A 23,180-nucleotide genomic window follows, 5' to 3' on the forward strand; every position below is an offset into this window, starting at 1 on the left:
GCTGCATTGCAGAGGGGGTTATTGCCATGAATTCATGACAACTTGGGCAACTGTCAACAGCATGTTTTTCACCCAGGAACATTTCCTCCATCTATAGATAGAAGTGTAAGCCATCTTCCCAGCATTTCTTGAAGAATGTTCGCTGTGCTATAGGTATGAGAGGAGAAGAAACTGTGAGACAACTAAAAAGAGGATACACTAGGAGAGAAGAAGAAAATAAAGCTGAAGCTTGGCAAAGCAAGGAAAAATAGGGCCAAGTTGTGGTATAAATGGGAGGAAGCAAGCTCCAAAAGCTGCTGCAGCAGTCAAGAAGGCACTGAGCAGGAAAGAACGAGGTCTGCATCACCAAAATGTGGCATAGCTCTAAAGGGTTCTGAATGGTGTTTAGCTCAGGCATGTAACACATATGTGGGACTGCATATAGACCAAGAATTTAGTTGGAAAGGGCTGGTTTAGTTATGAGAACACATTTGTTCTTTATTAGCGATTATTCTGGAAGCGAGGAAAACAAATCTGAATGACTGCAGAATTAAAGTATCATTCATCCCTAGATTAGCATATTGGGCAGGATGCAACAAGCACTCACAGCATGCTGAACAATAATGTGCAGGTACACTTTCAAACTTCTTCAGGCAAAGCAAGAGATTAGAGATCATCTCTGTTCCACAGGCTCACATTAATGTGTTTGCAGGTAGCGATGATTATCAAAACATAATGGCCTTGCAAACTGTAGACGTACGTTCTCGCTACTTAAGTCTTCCCTGCCCAGAAGAGTCCTTTTATCTATTCCTGACACCAAACACCAAGCATTCCACATTCAACTGGCCACCTAACCCCTTGCTGACCCTCTAAAAACTACCACCCTAATACCAATGCTAGCATATTTCTACATCTTTCACCTATTTTCTGGCCATTGCCTCAGTCTGGTTTACTGGGAAATATTCAGCAGCAAGATTTGAAAGATGCTGCCTATTCCATGTGTCATCTTCATGATTCAAAGTAGTTTCCCAACCCCCACAGCCCAAACACCCATAAGATGAAAAAAATCACCAAAGGACACGAAAGGTACACTTTGAGTGAACGAGGGTTAACAGACAAATACAAGTAGCATAGACTCAATGAGCTGGCCAAAATCAATTTCTGGGCAAGATTGCAATGTCACTAAAAAGTGGCAGAGACTATGTACACAATGCCGCTTTCCCATCAAACTGAGGGACATTTTCCTAGTCTAATATCACAAGATTGGTCTTGAGGACAATTGTGAATAATTCTATGAAGTACTCACATGAAAGCTGTTGGTTCATGAAGCCTGATAAACCACTTGATCTGTGTTGGTTTAAACCTGAAATTACTTGGAACCTACAACTGTACAAGGTTAAGCTTTTGGCATCAGTAGCTGGGAGCACGATTAGCATGGTAAAGCCAAGCAGGTTTTAATTTAGTCACCACAAGAATGGGAGACTGCCTGGAAGCGCAACATAAGATGCTCCAAGATTCCTGGGAGAAAGGCTAGATATTGGGGACGGCAAAGAAGGCTCCTTAGAGACCGCTGCCAGCCCCCACCCTAGAGGGAAAACTCACATTTACCGCACATCCACAGTCACACTTCACAATCAGACAACATTACCACTTACAAGGTTTCATCTTACTCTGCTGGAATGTAGGCTGGTTCAGTCCTGATGTACTCAGTTTTCTTGGCACAAATGGGTCATTATTCACTGCAGGGAGGCCAAGGGCCCCAGTTCCTATGCCCAGACTACCTGTTGTAAGACCACCTACTGAGAAAAATAAAATTATCATTTCAGTTATGTTTACAAATGCTGGCAGACATTATAATTTGTTTGCTGTTCCCACCCTGAATAGTGTCAACATGGTACTTTCATTCAGCCCACTGAAATTAATTCACAGAACTAATATCATGTCCACTGGTTTCAATGGGTTTACACTGAGTATACTAAGTTGGATACAATTTGAAGTGCTTGCCCCAGCCAGAATTATAGGAAAAGCAGCCACATTCCTCCCATGAGTACCAGCCCCTTTACACAAAAGTACCTGGAAGCTGTGAAGAGAGTCCGCCAATCCCACTGAAAGGTGTATTCTGGTTTTGTGTGGAAAGTGGTGGAAATGCTTTTGCTGGTGACTGTGGAGTACTAAAAGCAGAACTCAAGTTTGGAGGAAAACCTGGCATACTCTGTGTGTGTGGAACTGCTGAACCACCTAGGCTGAGAGATGCCATCCCAGCAGCAAGTGGATCAATCTGAGGATAAAATCAATATTCAAAAAGAGACAAGGGGTTATTTTCTGTATCAATCAAACTTCATTCAGGTCAGCCTTGCCAAAATCAGTTAAGACCACACATCAATTCCTTACACTTTGGGTCTACTCTTACAGACCCGTCACGCATCCTCCACCTTCAAAACACATGCAATGCAAGGTATTTCTGTATAACCTTTTAAAACTAAACATCATCTTGTGGTTTTGGGGGTTGGGCTGCACAGTAATAGTTTGTCTGGAGCCCAAGCAACCACTTAGCTTTAAGAGCTAACTTTTACAAAAAGCTCTGTGAAACTTATAGAAGAAAGCTTAGAATCCTTACAATGCTACTGTCACTGTTTGCTTGTTAGTATCACACAATTTCTTTTTATTAATGAAAAGCTGCTCAATTAATCTTTAGTCTGCAGAATGGTGCCAAATTAAATCTTCAGAAAGTAAATCATGAAAGGCTATTATATCTACCACTGAATATAGTTACTAGAACCAGGTCTTCCTCCCTATTAAACCTGGAAGAAGCAGTGACAGTGTGTGGTGGTGAACAACTAATATGTGCCTTGTTTTTAAAAGAGCAGCTCAGCTGAGAACTGAGGAGCCCCAGTTATAACAAGTCCTTACAATCTAGCACCATTGCTTGACCCAAGAAGCCATGAAAAAGACATGTCAGGTTCAAAGATGGTGCTTAAACTGTACGGTTTCAATTAATATGTTTGAATTACATTTGATTATGAATAAAAAAATAAGTTTAGAGACATATAAAAAGGCACCTCCTCCCATTATTATGCTACTTTGGTTTCTTTCAGCATCCACATACCTGTACAGGAGAGATGGCATCTAGGCTACTAGCACTTGGTGGACGTCCTTTGGGCATAACTCCAGGTGGTGGCTGCCTGGCTTTGTTCATGACATTGCTGCAGTTGGCTACCATAGTTAGAATAGTTTCTGACAGCTCTTGAGACACACTTCTAATGAGAGAAGAAATGATTTTTACTTGCCAATAAAACCCCCCTTTTATCTAGGTGCTAAGAGAGCTATCTTTAGAACTAGGATAGCACTAGCACTGCCTGGAACACAATGTCCCAACTAGACCAGAGGAAAGAGCTCCCCAACCTCCCAAGACCAGAAAAACTATCACCTGGCTTGTTTCAACTGATCAGCCAATATATATTGACCCCTTATTTAACTGAAGGACAAACTTGCCAACCAACTAACAAGGTATTACAAACTCCAGAGACAAGTGAAAAATAGCCCTGCGGGGTTATCTCCAACTCTTCTACATATGCTTTTAAGTACAACCTAAACATATAAAATCCTACTCATTACACAGCACTGCACCTTGGCAAAGGCAAAACCCTCTGTCCAAAGGCTGCATTTGCCAAAGCCCTGATTTTATACTTCCTAATAATGGCCCCAATGCAACTAGTAAACTAGGATTTATTTAGTGCTTTTCCAAAATGCTCAGAGCACTTCCCAAACAGACACATTACAAACTTTACACCACCAACCTTGCCCGACAGGCCAGGGCTACAGAGGATCTGGAGGATGAGAAGGTGGCTGAGAAATGGTAGCTCACAAAGGCCACCTAGTGAGCTCATAGCCAAGTTCCCAGTTTGTAAATTCACCTTCTTAACCACTATTTATGAGACTGTCAGCCTATCCCAAAAGATGTGATCTGCTTACCCAGCACAAGCCTGCAGGCAAGCCAGCATAGTTGCCAGTGTCTCTGGAGGAAGCTGAGCACTTTTGGGCTGGTCTTTCTCTGGGGCAAGGCCACCTAAGATAGAGGGGCACCTTCTCTTTAGGAAAGTCATACAGGCTTGGATGAAAGGCTCCTAGGGAAGGAAAAGTGCAAATTTCAGTGGGATACACATACTTAACAATAGTTCAAGAACATTAACAAAATTATGATATAGAAAATACTGGGTATTAGCTCAAGATTATCACTCAAGAGTGCATGCTGAAAGCAATTTTTATAAACTGCAGGGAAACATTTTTTTTAAAAAGTGACTGTTACCACCAAAAAAAATTCAAAAATAATTAAGAAAATCCTGCTTTACCCCATGCTCCCGAATTTTATCTGTGAGCCATTTGTCTAGTTTGAGGTATTCCCGTCGAGAGGCAAGTGCAGCAAGGTCAATAACAAAGGCAAATGGAGTACCATTTAGCAGCATTGACAACGCCTAAAGAAAGAGAGTTAGAAAACTGCTAGTCAAAGTATCAGGCTACGCTTCCCTCAGAATTAGCCTACACACATACACCCTCCCCCACCATATCTATATATGATTCAGTTCCCAACATTTTTTTCTGTCACACAGAACATGACAGAGACGGCAGCCAGCAAAGCAGCTTCCAGGGTGGGAATTCCTCCTCCTGGGAGAAGAATACACTGGACACATTGCTTTTCCTTTCAACCTAAGAATTTGAAGTGGGGGAGGGGGGGAGATGTGGAAGACTACAGGCAAGGCAAAGCCACTGAGGGTGGAAGGCTTCACAGCAAAGTGACATAAGTAATTCTTCTCCCTATTTTTTGATCTATAGGTGGCAGGCACCCTGTTGACAGTAATCCTCACCATCCTCATGGCCATTAAAGCTGGGTGGGCTGTGCGCATTATCCACAAGTGGGACTGCTCACTCTTCCCTCCTTCAGCAGTTACGGCTCTTTCTATGCTTGGGTGGAACAGGCCTTGAAACTGCCTGTGCAAGACTGGAGGAAGACCGGAGAACCAACCCCTACCTCACCACCTGGTTGCTTGGGAGAGCAGTTTTTATGGGTGGCTTGAGCTCCTATCACTGCTGGAAACCCAACATTATCCTGCCCATTAAATTTCAGAGGAATATACACTATACATGACTTCTATTCATTTCAATTGCAAGGGCTCTTGTACAAACTCCAAAGAAAAAGAGGTTGCATAGCCATGGAGCTTGAGGCAATACACTGATACCTTCTGGTGACAACACACCTTGCTTGAAATAAGCAAATAATTAGGGGCCTTCAGTAGTGCTGAACCAAACTTAATCAAATTACCACCCTGAGCTCCTTTGGGAGTTATAACATGAATGCTGACCCAGTAGTGTCTAGTAAAAGCTATAGTTATGATATTCAATGCCACCAAAATCTTGCACACTTTCTTGATGAAGAGGAAAGGCAAACATACAACGGCGGTGACACTTTGCAAGTTTTTAAGAGTCTCTGGAATTGCTCTAATGCAAGATCATAAAAACAAAAAAGAAAACTACAGCTCAGGATCTTAGTAACTCTGCAGATGGAAAAAATTACTTTAGCAAGTCACAAATTTAGCAACACAGCTTCATATTAAGCAAAGAGGTGAGTTTCTCTTCCTACACATAGCCTCTTCCTGTCCTTAGAATAAACATGTCCTCTGATGTGATACTTATTTTCCTCCACTCCCAAACCCTGCATCTCACACAACCCCAACACTAAAGTCAAAGCACTTTCCACATAATTAAAATATAGAATCAAACTCACCTTCAAGTCTTGGGCCACGTCTAGAATACGTGATAATTTTGCTTGGTCATACTGTTCCCCTCGCATGTACCATTCTGCCATAGCATGCATGATGAGCTGGCGAATTGAAGGAGACTGGCCCTAAGGAAACATCAGCTGAATTTCAGATTACTACATAAATGATCTAGCTCTTAAAGAGCAATTACACTGGCACATGGCAAGTCCCTTGCTGCTCTGTAACACTGAAATCACAGGTTCCAATTCAATGAAAACGAAAGTAGCAGGTGGAAGAGAGGGTTTCAGCTTATTTCTCCCCCCACCTTCAGTTCTAGGTACCTTGCTCCTCCAACCCTTTGGCCTCCACAACTTGCCCCTACCATACAGCCAGCTTGGCCCTGTGTTTTGCTCCACCAGCAAATGTGATGGAGCCTGATTACAATAACAAATCAAACCACCAACCCATTTTCCTCTTTACTGCCTTAACTTTCAGTAATAACAACAGAGATGTCAAAGATTGGCTCCACTTTTAACACATTTATGCTCCATCTCTCTATAAAGGCATTTACAGAGGCAAGCTACAGAAGAAGAACAATTAAGTGGCTGATGCATAATAGCATAGCAATTTATTTCCATGGTCAGGTAGGCAAGGTATATGATTTCCTGAGGTTACAGAACTGCAGGAGGTCATATTACATATAAATACAGGGTCTGTAACAATTTAACTTGGTGGGGGGGCCAATAGCACATATGTGCTGTCTCTCCAAGAGACAGAATGCACATGCAACTGCTGCATGAAACAACTTTTAACTAGGGAAAGGAGAGGGACAGGGACAGGAGGTTGCTACTGCCAGTCTCTACCTCAGTGTGTTTATTCCAATCCAGCTGTGCTACAGGCCACCCAAACACTAATATAGGACTGTTCCTGGGTCAGATTAAAATGAGGGACATCTGGAAGTCATAAGTATATTCATACTGAGGTCAAGCTGGCTGGATAGCTTCACAGTTGAAAGATAGTACAGGTACATAACAAAATTCACCTCACACCCAAGACAACTCACATGGAGCAAAGAACAATTAAATTTCTATCCCACCCTTCTTTCAAGAGCATAACACAGTGACAAGTTTAAACTCTGTTGTCAAAACAAAACCATTGTAATGCCCTTACCTGCCCATGCCATGCATAATGCAGGATGATGGCAGAGTTGGGATGGTTGCCAAGAAAAATGGGCATAAGTGTGGAGATGAGTTCATGCCGCAAAGTATGCCAGGAAGTGTTGATCTGTAGTAATGCCAATACCAACATATCTGGACAGTGCTTGATAGGGAAGCTGAAGAGCTGCTTAACTTGCTCATACTGGCCAACCTCTGCCAACCGCAACAGGGACTCAATCAAGTCCAGGCTCTTCCTAACAAATAAGGGGGGGAAATGCACTATTGTGAATCAGTTGACAGGATTTTGGCTTGATGTCTGTTACACCAAGCTAACATGGGTATCAAATGAGGTAATTCTAAATTCTGTTACGCTCGACAATATTTGAAATAACCAAACTTGGGGAAATAGATATCAAAGTCAACTTCCATCAAGTAGCATGCAGAGTGGTCAGAACAGTCCAAAGGCCTGCCTAGAAATCAAGATCCAACCTTCACAAACCAGACCAGAGCAAAAATATAATCAGTGTTTAGTTCACAGCAGCCTAATACACATGGCTAATTTAACATGTTGCTCTCATTACCTATGCAACTATTTACAGACTAGCAAATGCAGCCAGTGTCTGGAGGAGACCCCTCTGCTAAACTAATCCCTGGGCCATCCCTGCTTCACACACATCCTCTCAAGTGAGAAGCACTTGGTGACTCAAAACCTTTTTCCAAAAGGCTGTTAGAAAAGCAAGAAAGGGATATCAACCATGAATACTCTGGCTCATCATTTCAGAATGCTGAAGCAGCTGTATTCCCAAGAAAAATAATACTGTTTACCATGTGGCAATTTCTCGATTGTCATCCTCGGGAGGGGCTTTCAAAATATCTGTGGCAACAGTATGGCAGGGGTAGTCAGCAAAACAGAAGATCTCTGGATTAATGAGGGAATGCTGGATGAATGAGAGCTGCAACAAAATTACATCACTGTAAGAGTCATTTCATATCTACATTCATGTTACACTGTCTTGATGCACTTCCTCCTAAGCAATCACCACCCCTCCCTCTCACACTTATGCTATTATGATTGCTTTTCCAAATAACTTTCTGAAAGTGCTAACATTCAGTCTTCTATAGTCTGATCGCTACCTGTTACAGTAATTGCAGTGTATTAAAGGATGTATCACATCTTGATAGCAACTGTTGTCTTAATGAGCCCCAAAGCCAAAATTCAACAAAAAACTGAAAGAACACTTTAAAAAAGTTCTATGGTAATTATGAGCTCCTGTTGCTCGGTCCCTGGCTCCTGCCAACCTAGCAGTTCGAAAGCACAAAGTACAAGTAAATAAATAAGTAACACTCTGGCGGGAAGGTAAACGGTGTTTCTGTGCACTGCTCTGGTATGCCAGAAGCGGCTTAGTCATGCTGGCTACATGGCCCGGAAGCTGTATGCCGGGTCCCTTGGCCAGTAAAGCGAGATGAGCACCGCAACCCCAGAGTCGTCCGCGACTGGACCTAATGGTCAGGGGTCCCTCTACCTTTTTAACCAATGTGGCGGTAGTGAGTGAGAGAGGAAGCATGAAAAAAATCTTCTCCTTGATTTTTACCTGTCCTTCTGCATGTTTCCAAGGTCTGTATATGAGATCAACTGGGAAGACGTCTAGCCCTAGCCCTCTCTGGACACCATACACCACAATCTGTAAGCCTTTGCTATCACGAATTTGAAATCCAGGGTGGTCAAGTTCATAGGTTACTTCCTTGAAGTTCAAATTTGGGTTCTGCAAAGAGTAAAACAAATAGTGGTGCAACTTATGGAGGCAAAAATAAAGAGCATGCTTTCACATTTCTCCTTATACAACTTAGAAACAATTCATAAGATATGAAGTTAATTTTTCCTTTAATATGTGAGTTGTCAAAATGATGAATAGTCATTATGTATTTTAAGTCAGTCATTAAAAAAAATAGTAATCATGTAAAAATTGGTCCCACAAGCATTCAAGAGTCCTTGTGCACATTTTGCAGAATGAGGCGTCTTTATTTCCCCCCCCCCCCGAAATGTCTATCAATCTTTCTAGTCCCTATGCACCACCACTCAGAGCAGTTTACAGCCTTTTAAAAACAGGGAACTACATAGAAAATATATTTTAAAAACACGAAATACAACAGAGGATAAGTGTCCCTTAAATGAACTAAAACACTGCTAAATACTTGCTAAGGATTTGTCACCAGTAAAGAACAAATAAAGGTGTGCTTTAATGATACCATATCTCTAATCAGCACCACTTACAAAGTCCTGATCAAAGCAGAATAAATCTTACATCATTTGCAATGTAAGCATGGAGCCAAACAAGGGGACACTGCACTAATGCTAACCATGCATAGGAATAGCTGTTCAGAATACACATGCTATGTCATCCTCAGTTGACCTTTGAGAAAATAGTGACTTGCCAGTTCATCAGGGACCTAGTTACAGTGATGACAATCTAGTACCAAATGAACCTCTCTCTGGTTATAATCATCTCTGGTTAAAATCATGTTTGCTTGTCTTCTCCAATAGCCATGCATACAGTATACAGAGCTTGCCTGTTAATACTGTTGATCAGTTTTTCGAAGTTTAACCTACATGTTTTACAACCAAATGCAGCAGAACCACCAGTCAGCATTTCCAGCTATACACACAAAATATACACATGCTCAAAATATACACATGCTCAAACATAACCAAACATATGCAGTTTCTTTCACAGAAGTGACATCCTTACAGGAAATCTATCACACATGAAACAGCCCTTAAGTTTCTGGCATTCAGTTTTTCCTCAAAAGGGCAGATTGTGATCAACATACCAGTTCTTTAAGCACATCAATCAGAACCTCCACATTCCAGGTATGGGACTGTGTTCCATCATTTTTATCTCTTCCATCACTCCAAATTCCACTTCCAGGAGCAGAGATGGACTGTAAATTAAGCATGTAGGTTTAGAATTCCTGTGACGTTAGTTGTGTAGATGGATTTAGTAGATCAAGTGACAGAGTGGAGTTTGAATTTTACGATTGCAACACATTTATTACTGCAGATCAGCAATACTTAAACTGTATTCTATAATGCACTGTCAGCTTGTCCCTTAACAATAAAATAGAGGGAAAGGCTTTATGAGCAAACAGTAAGAAACAGAATTAAAAACAAAACCCCTTTTTTGTGAACATTGGACAAAAAGCAGGACTATGGAGTACTATTATGATTATCTCTCCCGAGGAATGGAGCAACCAGGCAGGGGCACATGTTAAGGGAGACTTAGATAATCTGACCCAAATTTTTCCACAATCCCTTAAACTTGGCTCAGTAGTATACCAGAAGCCAGTGCAGTCCTTTCAGCAACGGTGTTGTCAAAATTATTCTCCCTCCTGCAACCTTGTTACAGCACTCTGCACCAGCTGCAACTTCCAGACATGCCTTAAGAAAAGCCACAAGCAGGGCACACTGCAGCAATCCAATTGGGTGGTGTATGAACTATCATAGCCAATCTATCATGATCCAGGAACGACCACAGCTGTCATATCAAAAGAAGCTGCAGAAGGCACTCCTATCCACTGAAGCCACTTGAGCCTTGAGTAACAATGGATTTAGTGCAGCCCCACCCTACTAACCTATTTCCTGCCCACCCAGATAACTTCCATCTTTCAAGCTCAGTTTTTTGGTCACCCTCTAGCCCATCACTGCACCCAAGCATTAAGATGGTACAGAATTAAGATGGTACAGAGAAACAGAGTTGGATATTATGACACAGCACTTCCAAGTCCCCTTATAATCCCCCCCCCATCAACAGGTTACACAGAGCTGTTAAACAGCATTTGGCATAAAATGCTGAAGTGATGAAGTCTTTTAACCTTTCAGTCATGCTTGTTGCTCAGTATCATAGGAATTAAGCGGCTCCAAAATCTTCTGTGTAAACACCATTCAGTAGTTCTGTTTAAGTTATATTCAGTTACAACACCTCTCAACACAGAGGACACTCACCTGCAAAGGAATGCCGTCTGCCAATCCTGAGTGTGTTCGAGCCATCATTCCCAAAACCCTGGCAACCTGGGCAGCAGTGACCTCTCCCACACCAAACTGTGTGATGATGTTGCGACATTCCTCCACACTAAAAAGGCAAGTCACAATGACCTCCACAAAACTTGGTATTTAATTGTTTTCTATCAAGTATGTCTATTTTAAGGAGTATTACTGATACTCAAGTCAGTACATTAAGCTAGACTAGGGTGGAATCTATGTGCATATAAAAACAATTCTGAAAATACTTTTTAAAAAAGCATTTTAAAAAATACATTGAATTTTCCATAAGGCTCACCATCACCGCCTAGTGTGACCTTGTATATTACACTTAAAACACACTAAAAGTTTTACTTGCAGCTGTATAGCTGTCCTGCAACCTCCAACAGCCTTCTCAACTGACATAACTTGTCCTTTCATTTCAATGGGGCTATTCAAAGTATGACTTGTCAGGACATGAACTCCAAATTTCAGTGAATTTATCTACGTACCTTGTACAAAAGCCATAGCCAACTTCCTGCATGAAGTCTGCAAGAGAGCTCTCCATCATTGTTTTTGCTATCCCTCCAGAATCAGGCAGGATCCTGTCCATTAGAATGTCCCGTTTTTCAGGGTATAGGAGTGGTGCAAGCACCACAGGGCAACGTTCCTGGGGAAAATCTGAGATCCCAGAGTATTTTAGCATTTCAGAAGGACCAATGACCAACACAGAACCCCAATAATCAATTGTTTCATATTGTGAAAATCATGTTATGACCAAAGAAGTTTTGAATAAAAAGGTGTTTAAGATCATTGTCTTGGAATTCAGAGACACAGAAAGCAATTTATTTTATATCCCAATTTTTGACCTATTTACTGTCCTACTGTGACAGTACAGCTATTTAGATAATATGACCTTAGTTGCATACCATGGTGAGCCATACTTAATGCTTTACCAATGAACATGTCTCGCTTGGCCCCTCTGCTCCTTCCCACACACTCTGGGAGGAAGCAAACAATTATCCCAGGGCTTAATATTATGACCAAACCAGCAATTATGGTTCACTTTGCTCTCAACAAGTCAATTATTGGCCATTAAGGTGTGTGCACAGTAAACTATGGTTTACTATGTTGTGCAAACTGGGCCTCACAGTACTGCCTCCATTACATCCTCTGGATTGTCACGGCAACATTCTAAAGCACCTTGAAACTGCCACAAGTTTAAACAGGAAAGGGAAGGGGAAGGCTAAGATAGTAGGGCCAGAGAAGCCCAGGCCAAAATTTCAGAGGAGTGGAAAGCATCAATTTATATCCAAGCCCCATCCCATTTCTAAATGGAGTGCCAACAATAATACCCATCTAAAGTTGTGATAGCCAAACTTCTACCAGTTATAGTATCTGAAAGACATAATGTGCAGACAATCCTATAAGGATCTGCATTAAGATAATCGTTTCAGGATCCTCGTTTCTTTTCTGGATTACCACCAAATGTTTACCCCCCACAAAAATTTATTCCTTTTAGAAATGGGTTTCAAATAGATGTATCAAATACAATACTTGCCTCTACGTAATGTTTTGAGAAAAGCGTCAATCTGTTCCTGTCCAACCCCAAAGGCTCCCTTCTGTCCAAAAAGAAGATGGGATAGGAGGAGGTGCAAGACCTCTATTGCAATATCTTGGAAGCCACCTTCTTGATTTCCACTGACGTCTGCGTCAATGTATGAACGCAGAAGATCAGGAAGTTTCTGTTTAATAAACTGAGCAGCTTTTAGAGAGAGAGAGAGAGAGAGAGAGAGAGAGAGAGAGAAACCGAAAGCAGTTAACTAAATTGCTTTTAAAAAAAGTTTATGCATCTGCTCTTCTGGTTTATCAACAGCACTTGCCAACTGCTCTGATCGTCACACAATAAGTGTGACAGTATATAGACAGTTGCATACTAGAACAACCAGTCAGAATAACCCAGCACCACCCTGCCTTGGAATGCAACCTCACTTGATGCCACCTTGCATTTCCTTACACTGTTTGGTACAAGCACAAGAAAGGAGAAGTGGAAGCTGGTACTTCTCCGGGCATACATGCTTGGCTTTTTCACCAATTTCACTTTTTCCTGCTTAGGTTGCACCTAAAACCTGCCTGCCCTATCATGACTCTACTCAAATTCTAATGTGGATCCAGATACAGCTTCTATTACACCCTAAGAATTTTTACTTCCAAATATATTTTAAACAGGACTAACAAGTGGTTCTAGGAAACTCAGATTAATGGAAAAATTGTTGCCTGTAGTTACCTCATTTAATTAAGAAAGAAGGGAATATTTTGGATCAGTGACCCGCAGATCAACTACTTTCAGAGTCCAGGTCAATAGAACTGACATAAGGAAGCAGATTTCATGTTTCTTAATTACCTCTTAAGATTTTTTGGGTGGGTGTGTTGTATTAGATTTATATTGTGAGCTCAGAGCAGCTTGCATATGGTTCCCATGTTGTCTTCCCTTTCTGGAAGGGCTCAAGGAGAGCTGTATCTTATGTCTTCAGAACATTCTATTAGCCACAAAGATCAGGCAAGATTTTCAAGATCTGGGGTGTTTCCCCTCCCTCCAAACATCAGCGGAGGCAACTACAAGGATGATCCTTGAATGAGTTAACTGGACCTTGAACTGTAGTCCCTTCTGGCCCTTGGATTCTACAACTTAAGCAACTAAATCCAGGAGAAGGATGAAAACTAAAGTCTCTTATAGACAACTCAGGAATCAGATTATACTAAAACTGAAGTAAAATCTGGTATGTGTGTCTATAATACTATACAAATTTATCTTACCAAAACCTCGTAGATCTGGGTTGAAGGAGTTTAGCAAAGCAAGGCCAAAAATAACCTACAAATAGAAGAAAGAACTGTATTATCACCTATCACATACATAGTCCAGCTGTTTTGCAACTAGACTGGCAAAGACAAACACCAGGGCTGAACTCTACTGTCCTCCCCACAACTTTCCTCATCCCACTGAGTTAAAAAAACCCCCACTATGGATGCCCATGAGGTGGATTAGGATTTGGAGGGTGACGTTCTTGGCAGTGCTGCTACTCTAAAGCAAGATAGACAGGAAATCATTGTGACTAATGCCACACCTTATTTAATATGGTTGGAACATTTCCAAGAGCACTACCAGCTGTTAACCTTCCTCAGATTCTGTCAGTATGTCAGTCCCTCCATAGGATTCCTACTGGGGCCAGTGCTTTTAATTTGTTTATAAATGATCTATATTTAGGTAGCCAAGTTCATAGCCAACATCAAATTATTTGGGGCATTAAAACAAAATGGTGCTCCACAAGGTCTTCTCCAAACTGGGCGACTGGACATTTTAAAAGGAAATGCAGTTCAGCATAAAACAAGTGAAAAGTGATAAACAAAAGTCTAAAAAAACCACTGATGAGATCCGAATTGAGAGAGTGACCAGGAAAAATATCTTGGGAGTTGTGATGGACAGTTTCATGAAAATACTGGTGTAGAGTGCAGCTGTTCTGAAAACAGCAGATTATAAAAGTGTTAATGTTTTACGCTTTTGTTTATATTCTGTTGTTACTGTTTCTGCTTGTTTTTGTTTGATTTTTTATGAACAATAATTGTTGAGGTTACAAATTATAAAATTAATAAAAAATTAATTACAAAAAAATGAAAACACATTTCATTGGTACAATTAGAAAGGAAATAAAAATTAAAACTGTCACTATCATAGTGCCTTTACACAAATCTATGATTTGCCTGTGTTCAGAGTAGCATGTAGAATTCTGTTCACCACACCTCAAAAAGCATATTGTAGAGCTACAAAAAGTGCAGAAAAGGGCAAGTAACATGATCAACTGAAGGAACTCCCCAGTGAGAAAGAGTTTCAATGACTGGGGCTAGTTGGGGGGTGAGGTGGTGGTAAGGACATGATAGAGGTCTATAAAATTAGGCATGCTGTTGAAAAAGTCATTGGACAAATATTCATTCCTCATTCATAATACCAGAACTCAGGGTCAGACAATGAAACTGAATGTTGGGATATTCAGGTTGGACAAAAGGAGGCATTTCTTCACAGAACACACATAAAAAGCATGCAACGATGGCCAACATTTTTAATGGTCAGACTAAAAGGGGATCAGACTACTTCATGGAAGATAAATATATGGACTTAACCCACCTCTTGAACCTTGCTTAATTTGATAACTTTGCTCAGCTGAGTGAATAAATGGGGTGACGGCTTAAGACTCTGAAAGAAAAAAGTTATATATGAGATGCTTATGTTTACAGTTTAACAGAATACTGTACCAAGACAAAGATTCTCTGTGTCATAAGTTCCTCTACAGAAAAAATAAAATCAACTTCTGCTCATTAGTAGTACTTCCCAACTTCTCTGAAGATAATATCATTTGTTGCCAAACTACCAGTATTCTCCAATTCCACCATACAATGTTCTGTAAATTGCTACAGAAGCCCCAATGAGGAGTGGGTGTTGCAGAGCAAAGAAATGTAAAATAAGTCAATTACCTGGATATTTTACGAGTACAGAATTTACATGATGTAAATCTTAAAAACTCCTTTGTTAATAATGAACATAGGTGTACATTTTGTAAAATTAGCTCACTGACACCTGAATAGGTTTTTAACATTCTTGTTAACAGCACTTTAAAACTGCATACAAACCTTTTGATAATGCAATGGATTTTCAATAGCATAGGACAGCGTCGAAATAAAATTTGGCTTTGTAATCAATGATGCACACTCCTGGATCAGAAACTGCGTCTGAAAAGAAAGGAGACAGCTATAGAAAAAGTTTTGGTTGGTTTGGGGGAGGCACCTATGATCTAGTTACCAGATATTACCAGGATTTTGTTTCTGTAAACATAATATATAAGCACATTAAAGTACTTCAAACTGTCTTCTTACTATAGGATACGTTTGACAAATATTTTGATATCATAAAGATGAGATGGCAGATTAAACTATTTTGGTTCATCTTTCAAGAAGGTGAACGCAATTCACAATTCTTAGTCATTACAAACATCATCTGAATACTGTATCCATAGTAACAAAATAGAAGCTAATATTAAGAAATATTTTACAGAGACAAGCCAAACAAGTGACTTGACTTGTGACTAAACTTGTGACTAAAATTCAAGTTACTGAACTCAGTTACTAAGTCATTCAAAGCTTGAGAAAAATGAAGTTCCATCACACAAGACCTTAGGAACAGCAGTATTCAAAAGTAGCTCAAGTCTTCTATTTTAACATTTCCTGAAGTTCACAAATCTAAAATGTGTTGGGATTATTTACATTTACAAGCCACCTTAGAAGTACTCAGGGATACAGTTATTTCCATTTATGAATAGCTTCCTATGAAGCCTCCTGAAGCAATTAATAATACCCACAATTAACACATATATGAAACAGTTCAAATACAACACATACACAGACTTGGCATTCAGATATGGCACTTCTATGCAACTTTTGTACTCATAAGTGGGCTAAGCCAATCTGAAAAAAGCACAGGTGTTCTCTGGAGTAGAGCCTCTTTTAAACTCTCCCGGAAAGATGTGCTTACCTGACTCCCTTCCAGATTTCTACAGAGTAACAAAAACAATGTTTCAGGAAGTTTTTGAACTAACTGCTGGGCAGAAAATCAAGCTATATTTTAAAACTTAGGAACACAGGAACCTGTCTTATACAGAGTCAAGCCACTGGTGAATCTAACTCATTTTTACAGACTGACTGGCAGGCACCTTTGTAGGGTTTCAGGCAGGAGTGCTTGGCATACCTGCCTGGAGATGCCTCTGGAGCATTTTATATGAAAAGCATGTGCTCTATCAATTAGCTATGGGACTTTTAAAAGTGGTGTTCTGTTGTAAATGTGCTGCCTGTATGAAATGTATCCATACGTATGATGTTTTAGTAGTAGTTTCAGTGCTGCTTTTACTGTATGTATTTTCACAATGAATTTGTAAGTCGCTACAAGATGGACGCGGGTGGCGCTGTGGGCTAAAGCCTCAACGCCTAGGGCTTGCCGATCGAAAGGTCGGCGGTTCGAATCCCCGCGGCGGGGTGCGCTCCCGTTGTTCGGTCCCAGCGCCTGCCCACCTAGCAGTTCGAAAGCACCCCTGGGTGCAAGTAGATAAATAGGGACCGCTTACCAGCGGGAAGGTAAACGGCGTTCCGTGTGCGGCTCTGGCTCGCCAGAGCAGCGATGTCACGCTGGCCACGTGACCCGGAAGTGTCCCCGGACAGCGCTGGCCCCCGGCCAATAAATGTGAGATGGGCGCACAAACCCCACAGTCTGTCAAGACTGGCCCATTCGGGCAGGGGTACCTTTACCTTTACCTTTACCTTACAAGATGGAAGCATTGTAGAATTAAAAAATGTAAAAATTAAAAATCAAGAAACGAATTGGAAATTCTTTAAGGATAAAATTTACCTGATGGAAATCTTTACCGCTACTTTTACCATCGCCACTGAAATCCACATGCGAGAATAGACAGCGTAGTAAATGCCTGTCTGCCTCAGGGCCGTGCCGATTCACAATCTAGTTGCAAGAAAAACAAAAGAGCTGAAGCGAGGTACCATAGCATTTGCAACTACATAGAATCACAGAACTGTAGAATTGGAAGGGACCCTGAGGATCATCTAGTCCAACCCCCTGCAACACAGGAATATGCAGTTGTTCCTTATGGGGATCGGCCTTCAACCTTGGTGTTTATCAGCACCATGTTCTAACTGAGTGTTTCTACCACTTTCAGCTGCACTCTTAAGGAACAGGAGCCACACAGCTTTCTGGCAGGGTCCATGCTAGTAGCAAAAAGGAGAAAATAAGGGAAAGTCACACAGCGTCCAGGTCACATTAAACTACAGTTTAAACAAGTTTTGGTTTAACGTGACTGAACAGTGTGGGTGGTAAGCACTGCTTAAATGCTGCAGGGTCTGACTTCTGATGTCCTCCGAACCTGGGCTCATAGTTGTTTTCCCAAAAAAAACTCAAGTGGCAAGCCAAAAATGAACTTTGTTTAATGCTCGTGGTTTGTCAGGCAACATGACAAGCCAGACTGAAGGGGGAAGCAAGTACAGCAGCAAGTGACCCTAGCAGTCTTTCAGAGGTTCAAATGGGCCAATGACCCAGAAAAACAGGGAGGGCTGAGAACCACTTTGTAAAAATGAAAAAGGATATAACTTAAATTACTCTTTAATAAACAGAAAATCTGCTTGCTTTTAAAGTAGAGCATGTTAGCACTAAGCAAAATAAAATAAAAAAGCAACCTAAATATATTGCATAGTATGCATATAATTGAGGTAATTCCTGTTGAGTCCAGAATCGAAGATTTGTCATTTATCTGGGTTACTTATATTAAACATAAAAGCTATTTTAATACAAAGTAAGTTCTACAACCAAAAGCAGCATAAATATAACAAGAAGGTAACTGAATAGCAACCCCAAAATTAAAACAATATTTTAAAAATTGAGAGGCCCAAACCACACCACTCTTTCAGAAGGCCTGAGTGAAACAAAAGATTTTACCTGGTGGCCAAAAGACCACATGAATGGGATAATATAAGCCTCCCAGAGATGGCTGTCTCATAACCAGGGTATTGCAACTGAAAGATTACCGCCCTCACTTATTTTGGTGGGGGCACCGGGAGCAGGGCCTCCAAAAGATCTTAAGGTTCAGGTAGGTACACAGCTTGCCATTTATAAACCAGCACTTTTAAATTAGCCCCGGAAACAGATGGAGAACCAGCGCAGCTGAACAAAGCACAGGCATAATATGATCAAACTGCACAGTCTTAGTTAAAACCTTTGAACTCCTGTTCTGAACCAACCACAGTTATTGGACCATTTTTATAGGCAGTCCCACATACAATGCAGTGCAATAGTCTAAAGGGGAAGTCAACAGAGGATGGGCAGTTGTGGCCATCAACACTCAGGCAAGGTCAAAGCTGGTGTATCCACCAAAGCTGAGAATAGGTAATTTGAGTCGTAAGATCATTTGAGCCTCCAGTGCTGGATCAATAAGCACCCCCAGTTGTACACCTGATCCTTTAGGGAGAGTAGAACAGGCTGAATACTATTCACCTGGATAGATAAACCAAGCAAACAGGGCAGCCCAACTTTTCATACCAAGTGGGCCACAATAGTAATTTGACACAGAGCCCATGGGCTGCACACTGCCTTGTTGCACACATGGGAGCATGGCCAAAATTTGATGCTGCCACCCACTCTGCCTTCGTAAAGCTGCCTAAGTGAGGCGCCAGGCTTTGGAAAGGAGGCATGAATCTCTATAAGGCTCCTACAGTTCTGACACCTCCTTCCAAAGCCTTGTTAGCTCTTTCCCAGCTTTGGGAAGGAGGCGGGAGAACTCTTAAGACATGGTTACAGTCCTCAGTCTTCCTTCCCAAAGCCCAGCTCCTCACTTAACCAGCTTTGGGTAGGCAGTGTGAGGAATGGGGTGGGTCTGTGTCAAATGTTGCAGAGGTTGCCAAAAAAAGCCTCAAGGCCTTATGTCACGCAATGGACCACCCTGAACCAATCAATACCTCTAATCTTCTGTGACTATGGGCAAGAGGGCTTCCACTTGCACAACAGGGCTTTCCTTGCTCTCCTCCTCCTACTACCCCCAAAGTTGGCTGCAAGGGGAGGTCAGAAGAATCCCCAAAACAGTGCACAGGAAGAAGAGAGAGGATCATTCCATCTGGCAAGCTGCATTGCTTGTACTAATAGGGACATTCATCATAGTGTGATGTTCAATTCCACCCTGAACTTCTGTTTTTCAGAGTTCATCCAGTTCATTGCCATGCCCAAGCAGTGTGCACAGCCTCACTTGCATGTGATGAGCAATAAATATAAAGCTGAGTATCATCTTCATTCTGGTGACACCTTCAACCAAATCTTCAGATGCTCTTTCTCAATGGTTTCATCAAGATGTTAAACAGTGTGGGCAAATGAATAGAACTCTGCAGAACAAGCATCAAGCAGTACCTCTCAAACTTAAACCAGACAGCTGAACTGAAAGGACATGATTATTAATGGCACTGAACACTACTGAGAGGTCCAGGAGAATCAACAAGGTTCCATTTCCCATCTGCCAGCAAAGATCAGCCTACAGGATGACCAGGGTAATTTTTGGCTCCAAACCAGGTTAGAAGCCTAACAGAAATGGATCTGGGTTAGGAACCTCTGGCCTTCCTGATGTTGTTGAATCACAACTCCTATTATACTGTGGAACCATAAGAGGGATAAACAATTCAAAACTAATCAGATAAGGTAAAGGTAAAGGGACCCCTGACCATTAGGTCCAGTCGTGGTCGACTCTGGGGTTGCAGCGCTCATTTCGCTTTATTGGCTGAGGGAGCCGGCGTACAGCTTCTGGGTCATGTGGCCAGCATGACTAAGCCCCTTCTGGCGAACCAGAGCAGCGCACAGAAATGCCGTTTACCTTCCTGCCAGAGCAGTGCCTATTTATCTACTTGCACTTTGACGTGCTTTCGAACTGCTAGGTTGGCAGGAGCAGGGACCGAACAATGGGAGTTCACCCCGTTGCGGGGATTCGAACCGCCAACCTTCTGATTGGCAAGTCCTAGGCTCTGTGGTTTAACCCACAGTGTCACCCGCGTCCCTACAATCTGATAAAGCACCTCTCAAATAATTTTTCCCTACCTAGAGCTTCGTAAAGGACACTGGAAGCTTATTACTGAGCAGCGGAAGAAGAGAAAGCAGCTTTTTGCCAGTGCTGTCTTTTGATAATGTGTGTGCAATGAATCACATATTGGCTGTGTTTGCACATAAACTGTGGTTAATGTTATTTAACAGACCATGACTCACCTCGCAGACAAGCAAACAAGTCACAGCTTGTTTACTTCGTATCAGAGCGGGTACGGGGAACTGTGGCGCTCCAGATGTTGCTGAACTACAACTCCTATCATCCCTGACCCTGGCCACTAGCCATGCTTACTGCGACTGACGGGAGTTATAGTTCAGCAGCATCTGGATGGTCAGAGATTTCCAACCCCATTCTAGATAATCAGATTCATCTAAGAATAATTAGAATGAGCAGGCCCCTACTCTCTTGATCACTTTGTGAGGAAGGATTTATTTACAATTTTCTTTTTTAAAAAATACTTACAGCCCCACACATCACCAAATGGACATAGAAATTTTATACAAAATATCAGTTGAAAACAATATATAGTTCATTAAAATCCTAAGCTAAATTCGGAAAACTAAACAAAATCACAAGAGCAACAAAACAGGAGTGCAGCAATACAGCAGAAGGGAAAGCATCCACTTGCCTGGAAGGCTTGGTAAAGAAGCATGTCTTAACCTGACACTGAAGATGTTACAATGACACACCCCAGAAGGGAAATAAATTAATAATAATAATAATAATAATAATAATAATAATAATAATAATAATAATTTATTACTTATACCCCACCCATCTTGCCAGGCTTCCCCAGCCACTCTGGGCGGCAGCCCTCTCATTTGTCACCAGTATTCAGTTTTTTGGGGATTTTTATATTAACATCTTGGAGGGACGCGGGTGGCGCTGTGGGCTAAAGCCTCAACGCCTAGGGCTTGCCGATCGAAAGGTCGGCGGTTCGAATCCCCGCGGCGGGGTGCGCTCCCGCTGCTCAGTCCCAGCGCCTGCCCACCTAGCAGTTCGAAAGCACCCCCGGGGGCAAGTAGATAAATAGGTACCGCTTACCAGCGGGAAGGTAAACGGCGTTCCGTGTGCGGCTCTGGCTCGCCAGAGCAGCGATGTCACGCTGGCCACGTGACCCGGAAGTGTCCCCGGACAGCGCTGGCCCCCGGCCAATAGATGTGAGATGGGCGCACAAACCCCACAGTCTGTCAAGACTGGCCCGTTCGGGCAGGGGTACCTTTACCTTTTTATATTAACATCTTAGACTGGGCTCAGCAGCAAATTGGCAACCAGCACAAAATCTTTCAGGACCTGCAGTAACACCCAGCAGTAACCTAGCTAGCTGCTATATTATGCACCAGTCGCAGCTTCCAAACCATCTTCAAGGGGAACCCCATATAGTGCACTGCAATAAACTGATAAGGAAACATTATCCACTGGCCTATAGTTAATATCATCTGGATCCAGGCTGGGCTGACTTGTAGCTTCTTTTAAAGAAGATGCAACAGCTTATTTTGTCAATGAAGAAAGAGCAAACGTGAGTTTAAGCACAGGGGCTTTCCTTATATCTTCTGCTGTGAATTCATTCAGCTTCTCTGCATTCACCTTTTCTTCCTTTTGACAGCTTTTGACTCCTTTACTGTTCAAAGGTCCAGCTGTCTACCTAGATGGTCTCTACTACTCAAGTATTTTATGGTTGTTGATTTTTGTTTTTAGCAGCTGTCATCCTCAAATTCTTTTTTTGCATCGCTTATGGTCTGCTTGCAATATGAAAAGTCTTACTTCCCCCTGCTATGTGCATATTTTATAGTTTTGTTTTTCATGTTTTAATTTTGGTCTATTATAACTGTTCTCCGTATTATATACACTATAAAATGAAAATTTAAAACTTTACAAAAGAATCAGTTATTTAAAGACCTTAAACATAGAAGTTAAAAATCATTTGAAAGTTGGATGTAAACAAGGATCAAAGTAGCATACTTCTAAGTAGTACTGAGTATAAGACCCTTCAAGTGAGGAAGACCAGAACACACTGCTAACCAAAAACCCTCTGCCAGCTTCAAATGTTTGCAGGAAAACTAGGGCAGCAACAACGTGGGCATATGGTGCCACATAGATGTTGCCCTGGAGTAATGGTTCTTCAGGTCACTATACTTCATGCTACACTTCTTCCACATTCACTTTTTCACATCTCATCCAGGTTGAGAATTAAATGACATTACTAGCCACACTGGGCAGGGAACTGCAAACCTGAAGGTTCACTTCACTGTTTTCACCATCATTTCTACCACCAGTACCAGCCTCAATTCTTTTTTCCCCTTTTAAAAAAATCTAACCATTCAAAAAAGAAATGCAGACCTGGAGGCAACAAAAAGAAAGAGGCAACTACTTTTGTAACTATGAAAAATACAAGCTAGAATGAACAATTTTCATTTAATAAGCAAAACAGACAGTAATAACACTTGCAATAAATTCACCCTAGAATGAACTAAGTATTGCCAATTTAATTTTGCATTAAATTACTACAAGACATTGCAAGAAGGTCAGGACAGGCTGATTTTAAATACTCAAAAGAACTCTGTTATAAACATGGAAATGAGCAATAACTCTA

General features: G+C 41.5%; 1 protein-coding gene across 7 annotated transcripts in view; it reads right to left on the minus strand.

Moving 5' to 3' along the window:
- CNOT1 (CCR4-NOT transcription complex subunit 1) overlaps positions 1–23,180 on the minus strand; it is a 60,101-nt gene that overhangs the window by 30,156 nt on the left and 6,765 nt on the right. For 3 of the 7 annotated variants that reach the window (XM_082230803.1, XM_082230799.1, XM_082230800.1), the window contains exons 3-19: positions 17,353–17,460; positions 15,588–15,686; positions 15,085–15,153; positions 13,722–13,776; positions 12,466–12,669; positions 11,417–11,585; positions 10,890–11,016; positions 9,719–9,829; positions 8,482–8,652; positions 7,715–7,842; positions 6,903–7,143; positions 5,759–5,878; positions 4,329–4,451; positions 3,952–4,103; positions 3,086–3,236; positions 2,053–2,257; positions 1,635–1,778 (exon numbers count right to left, since the gene is read on the minus strand). In XM_082230803.1, coding sequence (XP_082086929.1) covers positions 1,635–1,778; positions 2,053–2,257; positions 3,086–3,236; positions 3,952–4,103; positions 4,329–4,451; positions 5,759–5,878; positions 6,903–7,143; positions 7,715–7,842; positions 8,482–8,652; positions 9,719–9,829; positions 10,890–11,016; positions 11,417–11,585; positions 12,466–12,669; positions 13,722–13,776; positions 15,085–15,153; positions 15,588–15,686; positions 17,353–17,460 — 2,377 coding nt within the window. The remainder of the gene's footprint in view (positions 1–1,634; positions 1,779–2,052; positions 2,258–3,085; positions 3,237–3,951; positions 4,104–4,328; positions 4,452–5,758; positions 5,879–6,902; positions 7,144–7,714; positions 7,843–8,481; positions 8,653–9,718; positions 9,830–10,889; positions 11,017–11,416; positions 11,586–12,465; positions 12,670–13,721; positions 13,777–15,084; positions 15,154–15,587; positions 15,687–17,352; positions 17,461–23,180) is intronic. The other 4 variants (XM_082230804.1, XM_082230802.1, XM_082230801.1 and 1 more) reach the window with 3 other exon arrangements.

The sequence above is a fragment of the Podarcis vaucheri genome (assembly GCF_965113315.1).
Source record: "Podarcis vaucheri genome assembly, chromosome: 7".
NCBI lineage: Eukaryota > Metazoa > Chordata > Lepidosauria > Squamata > Lacertidae > Podarcis > Podarcis vaucheri.